The following is a 13,069-nucleotide window of genomic DNA, read 5'->3' as shown; positions in this document are numbered from 1 at the left end:
CGGCTGTTACTCTGAAACCTGTCAGACAAACAAGTTTGTTTACATTTGCAGGAGATAATGCTGCCTGCTTCTTGTTTACAGTTTAACCTGAAAGTGACAACAGATTTTTGCATGGCACAGTGGTAGCCGTCATCGCAAGATATATTTACGTGCCAGATGCTCTAAAGATTCATATGTCCCTTCATGCTTCAACCACCCTTCCAGAGGACACACGTCCATGCCGATGACAGGTTCTGCTCAATAACAATCCAAAGCAGTGTGGAAAGATGCATATTCATTTTCATCATCTGAGTCAGATGCCACCAGCAGAAGGTTGATTTTCTTTTTTGGTGGTTCAGGTTCTGTAGTTTCCGCATAGGAATGTTGCTCTTTTAGGACTTCTGAAAGCATGCTCCACGCTTCATCCCTCTCAAATTTTGGAAAGCACTTCAGATTCTTAAATCTTTGGTCAAGTGCTGTAGCTATCTTTAGAAATCTCACATTGGTACCTTCTTTGCGTTTTGTCAAATCTGAAGTGAACATGTTCTTAAAATGAACATCATCTGTTGGGTCATCATCTGAGACTGCTAGAACATGAAATATATGGCAGAATGCGGGTAAAACAGAGCAGGAGACATACAGTTGTCCCCCAAGGAGTGCAGTCACAAATTTAATTAACACATTTTTTTTAAACGAGCATCGTCAGCATAGAAACATGTCCTATGGAATGGTGGCCGAAGCATGAAGGGGCATACAAATGTTTAGCTTATCTGGCACGTAAATTCCTTGCAATGCCAGCTACAAAAGTGCCATTTAAATGCCTGTTCTCACTTTCAGGTGACATTGTAAATAAGAAGCAGGCAGCAGTATCTCCTGTAAATGTAAACAAACTTGTTTGTCTTAGCGATTGGCTGAACAAGAAGTAGGACTGAGTGGACTTGTAGGCTCTAAAGTTTTACATTGTTTTGGTTTTTTCAGTGCAGTTATGTAACCAAAAAAAATCTACATTTGTAAGTTGCACTTTCATTGTAAAGATATTGCATTATGGTACTTGTATGAGGTGAATTGAAAAACGCTATTTCTTTGTTTATCATTTTTATAGTGCAAATATTTGTAATAAAAAATAATAAATATAAAGTGAGCACTGCACACTTCGTATTCTGTGTTGTAATTGAAATCAATATATTTGAAAATGTAGAAAAGCATCCAAAAATATTTAATGAATTTCAATTGGTATTCTATTGTTTAACAGTGTGATTAAAAGTGCAATTAATAGTGATTAATTTTTTTAATCGCGATTAATATTTTTGAGTTAATTGCATGGGTTAACTACAATTAATTGACAGCCCTAGATACAATATTATGTTAGTCGTGTCACAAATAAGATCACTTTTTCTGCAGGATGGACTACTGCTGACAGGATTAGAAAAAGCAAAATACAATTTTTTAAAACAATATTTTATCATTTATACATGGTGGAAGAACATTTATGTGATTGTCAAACTGCACTGCATATAATATGTGCATTTTCCTTTCAAGTTTTCCTTTCTCTCCCTAACTTGAATTAAATATTTCATGGGGTTTAAATCAAACCGTGAGGTTAAAGGAGAAATCTCACTTCTTCATTTTTCTTATGAGCCAGTCACTTTCAGACACACTGGAAAAATACCAGGTCTTATAAAACTCCATTTTCTATATATTTCCTTTCCTATTGTTGCTGGTTAGCAATATGCTGTCAGAAAAAAACAGCTTGCTTCTTATAGTGTAATCAGCTTGTTTCTCCTGTCCAATTGCTTCAGTTCTTCCTTTGTTCCTAAATAATTCAGTGTTTTGTGAGACTGAACTATATCTGTGATGTTACAACAGCCCAGGAGGAACAGGGTAGGAGAAAAGGCAGACTAGAAAAGGGGAAAGCTTCTGTTAAACAATAAGTAACATGGCAGTCACGTTTAGATGACAGTTGATTAGCCGTTATAATTTGCCCAAATATGACACCATCTGATTTAAATTGGATCCTTTGTACCTCAGTTGCCAAAGATACTTGCAACCACCTGAGCTAAAGGAATTCTGTAGCTAAAATAATTGTCCTTTTTGTATTTTCCATTAAATTCACTAGACAAACTTTTTAGCACAATTATGTATTTTGACTGATACCAAAGTAAAATATTTGCATATACCAGATCTTGTTACCACAAAATTCTACCCAGAATAGAGAAAATTTGAATGTTTTCAGTAAAAAGCACTATATTTAGGCCAGTATATGAAAATTCTACTTTTCAGTGCAATAAAATTAAAATCTATATTGCTAAAATATATAACATCTTTCTAAGTAATCAGAAACAAAATTATATCTCTATGAGTGGAGATATCTGTCTGAAGCACAAATATATTAAAGAAACAACAATTATTAAAAAGGCCATAAGTGAAATCTGTGACCTTATTGCAAACATAGAGAAAATTATATTTTATGTAATATCTGCAATGACTTTCAAATCTTAATACTTTATGGACTCATTTCTGATCATTCTCAATCCCCATGGTGGGTGTGTGTATATTTATAAATTAATATGGATCTCTTTACTTAAGGAATAGGTGTATATGGTGTAAAGAATACTAAGTCAATTGTTAGGCATCAAGATCTGGAAATTAAGGTTCTGATGCTGCACTTGAATCAGTGGAACTTCACACAGGAGCAAGAGTCTGCTAGCGTTGATCCTATTGTGGTGAAAGTGCTTACAGCTTGTATTTGTTGTTAATGTGTAAGCACCTGGGATGAAACTCTCCATAGAAAGAACTGAAGAGGCCATGAAGTAACTGTCTGGACTGTTGGTCCTTTCTAAGTTTCTTTTATGTTGCAGAGCAGCTGTACAAAAGGAGGCTTAATGGTTAGGCTACCTTTTCCAGGCCACACAGTACAAGAGAAGCTTTGGAGTAGGAGTTTCCCAGGTGTAAAGTGCAGGGGCTGACGGAGAAACTAAGTTTAGTATGTGTTTAACTAGTTAGATTTGTTTGAAATTGGTGTGAATCCTAGAGAGAGACAGAAGTTGGAGACAGCTGCTTCTTGGGGCAGACTATGGTGCCTTATCTGCAGTTTCTGATAAAGGGAATTAACACCTAAGTGCAGTTTTTTGCCACCTCTGTTCAAGTAAAACAAGATTTGTGTACATTTTGTAAATAAACAAATCACACTAAGAAACATTTGCAGTCCCTACTCTGATGCCCACACCCACCCTGACTTGTCAAAAGTGTTAAATAAGTAGGTACGATGGCATGCCTCTTTTTATCACTATGCAGTGGATGAAATCTAACCCCAGTTAAAACATAAGAACGGCCATACTGGGTCAGACCAAAGGTCCATCTAACCCAGTATCCTGTCTTCCGACAGTGCCCAATACCAGGTGCCCCAGAGGGGATGAACAGAACAGGTAGTCATCGAGTGATCCATTCCCTGTCGCTCATTCCCAGCTTCTGGCAAACAGAGGCTAGGGACACAGACCAGCCACTTTGTACCACAGATTTGTGTTAGCCCTGCAAATGTAGGCCGCAAGTCAGTGAAGCACTTTAAGCACGTGCATAACTTTACAATTCCTTGAAAACAGGCACAAATTTAAGTGTTTTGCTGGGTATGGGGCCTTAGAAGGTAGCTCCTTAATGTCTAATGTTAAACAAAAAAGAGAGAAGGCTCATATTTAATCAGTTGTATGTCTAAAAATAATTAAAATTTGGTATTAAAACTTGTGAACAAAATTAACAGAACTTGGAATTATTAAAAAAAAATGGAGATTGCAAGTATTCAGATATCTGCAACTAGCAGGCTTTGCTCGTTAAGAATTTTGTTCATTTAGGATTACCTGCTGTCTTTTTTTTTTTTCTTTTTCTTTTTTTTAATTTCTTGCATGACAATCTGCGATTTATTTTCTAGGAACAGGTGATTTTATAATAAATGTATAAAATCACACATTTTTCTTAATAGAAAATGTACTGTTGGTTATGGGAGAAAAAATATTGCATGTTCCCCTGTATTTTGTAACCTTTGATTTATGCAGGAATATGCTGAATTTCAGTATCGGAGGAGGCATAGACAGCGTCGACGTGGAGACATACACAGTCTGCTCAGTAATACTCCAGACCCCGAAGACCCTAGTGAGAGCACATTAGGTATGTTTTTTGTTTGGCGTAAAAAAGAAAAAATAAATGTATCTCAAATTGTTAGTAGAATCCACTATGATCCTTAGTTTATAGATAGATAGATTAAAAAAAGATTATGGTCTCAGTGCTGCACTTGCTTAATTTTACTTCAGTGTGACTACTCCTGTACAAAAAGAAAAAGAGGACTTGTGGCACCTTAGAGACTAACAAATTTGTTAGTCTCTAAGGTGCCACAAAGTCCTCCTTTTCTTTTTGCAGATACAGACTAACACGGCTGCTACTCTATTCCTGTACAGTTGAACATACCCATGAATCTTTGCAGGACCCTGGCCTTAGACCATCCACCCTTACTTAGAGCAAACTTATTTTTCTGTCTCTGAAGACATTTTCAGCAGTAAATACATCACGTAAGATTCTCATCCCCATACCAAGCTCCTTTATGCCTGATAAAAGGGCCAGAGTGACATAGAAGGGTTCTAAAACCCCTGTATCCACCTAATAGAACATAATATAAATTCACTGGTTTTTGTCCAGTGAGATATGCAGGAGAAGCATGGAGGGACAAAATCAAAGTGTGGATTAAAATAATTCCAAGACTGCAGTTTAAAATAACTGATGCAAAATTGCCACCCATTTTGGCTTTTTACAAGGTAATTTGTTTTTGCCAAACTTAATGCCATCAAGTTAGTTGTGATTAAGGGACAACCTGTTGGGATCTCACTTTTATTTCATTCTTAATTTTCAAGTTAAAATGGTAAATCCTATTACCATAATTCAAAAGATTGATATTTCCCTCTACTGTGGAATGAGTTTTTTCTGACAACACTTATTTCATTTTTAGAAATTTTTTTTAAGAACAGGAATGTCACTTGGATTCACAGGGGAAGCAATAGCAACATTACTCTTAGAAATGCTGACACATCACAGTAAAAAGAAATGTGAGCAAAATTCTCAGTTTGCAGCTGAGCTCCATGTGCACATGTATATCTGTGACCTGCATATTTTGGCCCCTGTCTTAAATTAGAACAGCTTCATGGCTGCTCTAAATTACACTCAATTGCCACAATGTGGTAGGGGCCACTCTGCAGCTAAGACTAGAGGAAGAGAACTGCTAACATGGATTTTGGCAAATAGGAAGGAGGCAGACAAGCACAAAGGGCCAAATCCAGGTCCCTGCATTAGGGGCTGAGAGGGAGTGACTAAGAGCATTCTGGCAAATCTACAGCATCCAGGGAACTCTGTTATGCCAAGGGTATTTCCCAGAGGCACTTTCCACAAGGGAAAGCGTAAAGAGGCCAAATCATGATGGAGAGTCTGGTCCCATATTTAGAAGGAAAATCTCGTTTTCAAGCAAATGTGAGGAGGGGAAGAAAGATTTGTTTTTTTACCAAAGTGTTCCATAATGCACGAGTGGGTTTTAGAAGCCCTTCTGCCACCTTATCCATTGACTTGTATTATTGACCATGAGTCCCATTCCCGTAAAGAGAGGAAGAATGCAATTAAGGGAGCAGACACGCACAAAGGGGTAAATCAATCCCATCCTGTGCAGCCATGGAGACTCCCAAAGCAATGTAACTGGTACTGTTCCACTGTACATGAGTTGGGACTGGATGGGGGGGGAGGTTAATGTGTGCTGTGCACGGAGCAAGGCCAGAAGAACCATTTGTAACAAGGCTCCTCTTGTCTCCTCCACCCCCCCCCCCTTCCAAATCCAGCAGGGATTTGTTGGTGCCATGGGAGCAGCTGTGCAAGCATCCTAAGGAGGGGATGGGGAAGCAGTCCTTTCCTCTAGCGAACAGCCAGTTGTTGGGGCTGTGCTCTGTATTACAGGATTTGGGCCAAAATGAGGAAGAGAGCAAGATCATACACTTGAAGCCAAATTAATAAGAAGCAGGAGGTTCTGCCAATAAAAATGGGGATTAAAAATGGAGAGAGGTTTCGTGTTCATACTTAAATGTTTTTGTTTAAATTATTTTAACAGATACTCAGGAGGGTGGTAGCAGTAGAAGACACGGTACCTCCATGGTGAGTTCAGCTTCTATGAGTATTCTGCACAGCTCTTCACTTCATGACTATACCCCTGTCAGTCGCTCTGAAAACCAGGATTCTCTTCAGGTATCTTCCCTAGTCTCCTGTCCATTTGCTTTGCTTTCCTTCCTATATTTTTCTTTATCATATTTTCCTGCATCCTACATTTGTTACATGACTATTTATGGTGGTGAGAGGTGTGGAATCTAGCATAAGAAAATATGAATTTACAAAGTATTGTTAAGCTACCGTAAATGTATCATCATCATCAAGGATAAATCAACTTTTAGAATTGATTTAAAAACTTTACTGGAATACATTTTTCAGACATTTTAAACAAAATGCAACAATATACATTAATTTTGAATCCAAAACTTGATAAAAGCAAAAATTATTTAATTTTGAAACTGATCTTGTATATCTCCATAGGCTCTTAGTTCTTTGGATGAAGATGACCCAAACATCCTGCTTGCTATTCAGTTATCATTGCAAGAATCTGGTCTGGCTATTGATGAAGAAACTAGAGACTTCCTTAATAATGAGGCATCATTAGGAGCAATAGGTACATCTTTGCCTACAAGGTTGGACTCAGTTCCTGTAAATATAGATAACCCTAGGGCGGCTTTGAGCAGCTCTGAGTTGTTAGAACTTGGTGATAGTTTGATGAGACTAGGGGCAGGCAATGATCCATTTTCAGCTGATCGCCTTAGTTCACACCCTTTCAGTGATACAAGAAGTGGATTATACTCAGCATCTAGTGATGCTGATTCAAGTAGCCAGGACCCCAATATTAATGAAAATCTGCTTGGAAATATCATGGCCTGGTTCCATGACATGAACCCTCAAAGTATCGCACTAATTCCTTCAGCAAGTACAGAAACTGATGAGGATTCACAGCAACATAGTATCGATGATGGGTCAGGAGGACAACCAAATCTTTTAGAGGTAGGACTGGAGCCTCAGGAAGAGCATGCACTTTTTGAGGATGCCCTCAGAAATGAAGGCAGAGGAACCCAAACAGAAGTGAGTATTTCTGAAGAAAACATCATTCCAGGGGAAAGAGTGCCACAAAGTGGTGACTGTACTGGGGAAGCTGTTAGCAGTGTGGATACTTCAGAAGATGTTTCAAGTCAAACTCCTCCGACCTCAAATGAATGGATTGAGCATGTACATTTGGTATGAACACAAACTAGTTTTTGATCTTAAATGGATGGCTGTTACAGATGGTACAGTATGTGGAGTAAGCATTATGGGGACTTTGATCCACATACGTACAGCTCAGTTGTAAACCACTGACATAATGATGGAATACATAGGCGTTCCCTTGAATTGAAGTTCTTTAGACTAATAATATGAACCTTTCAAGGAATATCCTTTGCATTTAATTAGGTAGTGTTTGCCTTTTTTGCTCTGAAGGAAGAGGAATAAGTAAGTTATACTCCACATTCCTAATACATTGCACCATCTGTTTAGCCTTACGTTGGTAATCCTTAATTTGAAAGTATGGATTAAAGGCTTACACTGATTATTTTTGTTATTTAGCCTCAAATAGTTTTTTCCATTTTTAGAACTCAATTTTTCAGCAAAATAATAACATTGAGCAGTTCATTTACATTTTGTTTTTGCTTTTCCATAACTTTTTCCTTATTTATCTTTCATTTTTTTACTAGCAGAGTGAATTGAGGTATTTTATGCTTCTCTTTAGTGCTGCTCCAGGAACAAGAAAATGGATATTCTTTTAATATTAAAATTAAAGTTTTTTTTCATGTCTATTTACAGTCCAAATGTGCCAAACTGTGAATAGCTAACTTTCACCCAATACAACAGGTATACAGTGTGCCTGTATCAAAGTAATCCCATGATTCTTAGCAGTGAACCACCGGGTAGCATTTCTTCTCTAAATTAAATGGCATTTATTGCCATGGTGACTGCATTTAATTAAATGTAGCCTGTACCTTAAGTTAATTAAACCTCATGCTGCTGTTAAACAGTTGTTTTAAATATTAAAATACAGTTTATTAGCAACAGCTATGCTGTATTTGAGACACTTTAATGGAAGTGCAATCATAGTTCTTTTTCATAATTTTACAATGCATTTTATGCACTAATGGTGCAATTAATTTTAATGGTAACATTTTATAAAATATAGAAATATGAAATTTTCATATTATTGCTTGTCCCACAATTATTAAAGTTCAATAATGCATTCTGTGCAACATGTTACCGTGCCTTTGCCGTAACCCAAATGGATAGTTGCCACAGTTAAATAAGTAATTCAGATTCAGTGTCTGTTCTGGAATAACTATGCTATTAATTGAAAAGACCTCCATAAAACCACCCATGGCCTTGCCTTTACAGTAAACAATGACTAAACGTTCAGTCAGTGTTTTTGCATAAGTAACAAACACTGCTAGATATTTGTTCAATTGCACAATATTCACTTGCTGTGTGATTACTGTTTAGTAGAAAAACTAAACAAAAAAGATCCTTTCTGGTTGTTGTACTGTGAAGAAAATATTGGTTTTAGATATGCTTAAAAGCATCAAAATTACAGTTAGTGGTAAGTGAGATACAGTGGTACAGTATGTAATTACAACTAGAGTAAATTGTTGAAAGTGCTGTTTTACTTGCATATAGTCAAAACCTGTCATAATATAAGGAAAATCAATACACAACACTCCATTGTAAGTTTTGCTTGACTGTTAGGAGATTTGTTGATATAAAAGTTTTTCACTGCCAAGCGTGTATAGGCAAGTATGATGGCAAACAAAGATAGATAGAGAGAGAGATTACTGTGAGTGTTTTGGTAACTTTTTCATTCAAATCCTACTTCTGGAACCTTGTAGTCAGAAGGTTCATATTAGTAAGGAGTTATATATGAATATTTTATCTCCAGGTGCCACACAAAAATCTTTTTCTCTTTAGCAATGTCTTTAAAGAGAATGATTTGAGGCTGTTGTTATGCTCTCTAATTCCAGTACATTTTCTAACTTTACCTCTAGGGGCCCCATTCTCAAAAACATTGATGTTGAACCCTTTGTCATCTTTGGAAAATACCTATTTTAAAATGTTCTATGCTATAAACTACTATAATCTAAAATAGTTCTTTAAAGACTGTCATCATGAATTGATCCAAAACTTAAAAATGTTTGACTCGCATAGCGTCCTTGAGTTGTAATTTTTGAATACAAAGATTCTCACAAAGATTGTGTATTACATTGAGATGTGTCTTGCAAAGCTACCGTAAGATATGTAAGAGTGCTCTGTGAAGATAGTGAAGTTTGTGGGTTCTGGTTTTTCTGTACTTTGTTTAGGTTGTGCAGTATATCCACTGTTTCTGTGATACTCTATTTCGAGCATGAAAATAAGCATATTAAATTTGTATTTTCTTAGTACTTTATTTTAAAAATCACCACAGTCATTCACTTTACAGTTCAGAAATAAAGTTTGGCAAGCCTATTTTGTAAACCTATTAATTTTATAATGTAAAAAAATTACTCTAACCTTGAATTGTTGTTTGCACTTTCATAGTCTATACTTGATACATTCCCACTTTATATACAGTAGGATACTACAACGATGTAGATGTTTGGCCAAAAGAATGCTGTTAATATGTAAAATTCTTTGATTAAACATTTATTACTTAAACTATTTCCCTTCTGTCTCATTACATCTTGGACTTTATTTTAGCAAATTCCGAAGATAGATTTGATTAATTTGGTTCTTAGACTATGAATGTTTCATCCTACACTGTGAATGGGTGTTGCAGACCATATACAATCAGGCATTTCTTGATGCTTTAAAAAAAAAAAAAAGGATGACAGTATAATGTATGGTTTCAGAGTAGCAGCCGTGTTAATCTGTATTTGCAAAAAGAAAAGGAGGACTTGTGGCACTTTAGAGACTAACAATTTATTTGAGCATAAGCTTTCGCATCCGATGAAGTGAGCTGTAGCTCACGAAAGCTTATGCTCAGATAAATTTGTTTGTCTCTAAGGTGCCACAAGTACTCCTTTTCTTAGTATAATGTATTTAACTGAGGTGACCATATTTTATTAGAAGTTAAATTTAAGAGGGAAAAACCATCCAAAATGTACTTAATTTTTTGTTTAGTCACTAGGGGTCAGATTACTCAAGATCTTTACTCATCACACTGAGTAGTGTTGCAAACCACAACTTGTGCTACTGAAGTCCATGGAACTACTTATGGAGTAAAGATATCACAATCTGGGAACAACTCTGAACATAGGGGCATATGAAGGCAGAACCTCAGAGTTACAAACACCTCTGGAACGGAGGTTGTTCGTAACTCTAAAATGTTTGTAACTCTGAACAAAACATTATGGTGGTTGTTTCAAAAGTGTACAACTGAACATTGACTTAATACAACTTTACTATGCAGAAGAAAAATGCTGCTTTCCTTTTTTAATAGTTTACATTGAACACAATGCTGTACTGTATTTGCTTTTTTGTCTCTGTTGCTGCCTGATTGTGCACTTCCAGTTCCAAATGCGGTGCATGGTTGATTGGTCAATTTGTAACTCTAAGGTCCTGATGTATAAAGCATAGATATTGTACTCTCTCTATAAGAGAAAAGCTGCATCCGCAGTGACCCTGCTTTTTTTGTATCTGAGCTCCCAAATTCCACGACCTAAGGAACACCTCCAACCCCTAATAGGGTTCCAAAAGATTAAACTTCTAGCCAAACCCTTTGTGTGAGAGGTTAAATAGGAGTATACGTATTCGGTTATTACCAAGTATCTTCCTCCAACTGGTATGCAGTATCAGCTTTTATTTTGAATGTACTATAATAAACATACTTGAAGTCTTAAACTGGATACTAGAATTTGCTCTTAAAATACTGGGCCTTGGCCAGTTGGAGAAGACAGATCTGAGCTTCCCTAGCATCACAAACTGATAATAGCTGTTAAAATTAAGAAAAAATATTTCTTGAGGGTCTTTTTAAATAACAAGCATGCAGAGTTGGCAACCCATTATGGTCCAGGCTCAATGTTCTGCTTAATTAAGTCTTCTCATGATGGCCTCTTCCTCCACTCTAGGTTTCCTACTCTTGTGACCTCAGGTGGTGGTAAGGGTGGAAGACTTAGGGTACACATGATGCAGGTAGCCAGTGTTTTTTACCATGTTGTCTAGAGCTCTTATCAGGGCTAAACAGTAGTAAAAACACCAGCTATTAACCTGTCTAGACTAGGATTCCACCACTGCACTCAGGCCGTGGTGGAAAACTTCCAGGATAAAGGCCCAGATCTTCAAAGGTAGTTAGGTGCCTAATTCCCATTCCAGTCATGAAGGATCTGGGCCTAAGAGACTAGTGGAGATGCATCCCTGAGAGACATTTCACTGCCCCTGACGCCTTCAGCTTCAGAATAGTGGACGGGTTATATTGAAAGAAGGGGGCAGGATCTGCTTTACTTGCTGCACGTGCCATATTTCTAGCAGACTGTGATGACAGAGGAAATGCTTTAAGGCATAAAAGTGGATAAGATATGGTATACTTCAGCTCAAATTTAAGCTACTTCAAATGCTGTACCTATGTATTCTATTAAACAATTGTCTATGAAAGTAGCAATGTATGTCTATATAACAAGACAATGTAAGAAGTTTGTTTCAGATAATATTTTGAAATTGTTTTACAGGTAGTGTTAAAATTTGTTCACAAATACTGTACATGTATTAAAGGAGGAAGTTGTCCTGCCTCTCTATTTTTTAAACAGCTGCAAACCTCCTTTCTTAGATTCTTCATATAGAATTGAGGCTACATCTCACCCTTTATATTCATGTTAAAGCTAATTGTTGGTAGGATTGTCATTGTAAATGCATTTAGTTCCAGCTGTAAAAGTTAAGATTTACCTTTTTTTTTTTTTACTGCACTTCTACTGAGTTTTTTATATTACACCACAGCTTGAATTTTTGTAAGTGATTTTCCTTAGCCTTATTCTAATATTTTGCCTCACACTGTTCCTTTTCTCATTTCATGCTGAAAAGGATTTTGCATATGAAAGCCCAATGAACTGGAGTAGATAAGAAAATATTCTTCAGGATTCAGACAGTAATGGTGCTTTCCTCCCAGCATGAGTTGTGAATCTGTCACAAGATACTGCAAGATAACAGATTTCAGTTTTACATGTGTAATGTTAAAAAAAGCATAAGAATAATTCACCTGACCCAGAAACTAAGTAGTGATTTGCAAGATTTGAGTTTATGGACCCAGGTACTTTTCCACAGAGCTGATCAAGTGACTCATGGAACACTTTTTTGTGGCTCTAGCCCATATGTGTGAATTGTCTGATCAATAAAAACAAACAGTTTGAAAAGACCAGTTTTTACAAATTTCTGTTGCTGATTAGTCTGCAATTTGTGTTTACTTTGGCTGGCTGTTTCTACTCCCCACGTGGAGCGTTTTAAACTAATTCTACTTGGCCAACACCAAAAGCCTCTTAATAGGTGTAGATATTTATATAAAGAGACGTGCCCCAGGCAGTCATGTACATCTCTCCTGATATGGAAGCTGTTCCATACCCCTAATCATTTTTGTTGCCTTTCTCTGTACCTTTTCCAATTCCAATATATCTTTTTGATATGGGGTGACCAGATCTGCATGCACTATTCAAGATGTGGGTGTACCATGGATTTATAGAGGCAATATATTTTCTGTCTTATTCTCTCTCTTTCCTAATGATTCCCAACATTGTTAGCTTTTTTGACTGTAGCTGCACATTGCGTGAATGTTTTCAGAGAACTGTACACAAATGACTCCAAGATCTTTCTTGAGTAGCAGCAGCTAGTTTAGACCCCCACGTTTTATATGTATCGTTGGGATTACGTTTTCCAATGTGCATTACTTTGCATTTATCAACATTGAATTTCATCTGCCATTTTGTTACCCGGTTTT

General features: G+C 36.7%; 1 protein-coding gene across 10 annotated transcripts in view; it reads left to right on the top strand.

Annotated features, from left to right (window-relative positions):
* Positions 1 to 12,493, top strand: part of ANKIB1 (ankyrin repeat and IBR domain containing 1) — a 154,663-nt gene extending 142,170 nt beyond the window's left edge. For 6 of the 10 annotated variants that reach the window (XM_073333970.1, XM_073333974.1, XM_073333971.1 and 3 more), the window contains 4 exons: positions 4,026 to 4,137; positions 6,110 to 6,243; positions 6,586 to 7,332; positions 12,163 to 12,493. In XM_073333970.1, the coding sequence (XP_073190071.1) occupies positions 4,026 to 4,137; positions 6,110 to 6,243; positions 6,586 to 7,332; positions 12,163 to 12,201 (1,032 nt within the window). In that variant the 3' untranslated portion in view covers positions 12,202 to 12,493. Of the gene's footprint in view, positions 1 to 4,025; positions 4,138 to 6,109; positions 6,244 to 6,585; positions 9,976 to 12,162 lie in introns of those variants that run through there. The other 4 variants (XM_073333976.1, XM_073333978.1, XM_073333979.1 and 1 more) reach the window with 4 other exon arrangements.
* Positions 12,494 to 13,069: the final 576 nt, after the last annotated feature.

The sequence above is a fragment of the Lepidochelys kempii genome, chromosome 2, assembly GCF_965140265.1.
Source record: "Lepidochelys kempii isolate rLepKem1 chromosome 2, rLepKem1.hap2, whole genome shotgun sequence".
Taxonomy (NCBI): domain Eukaryota; kingdom Metazoa; phylum Chordata; order Testudines; family Cheloniidae; genus Lepidochelys; species Lepidochelys kempii.
This window is presented reverse-complemented; position numbering and strand designations above follow the sequence as displayed.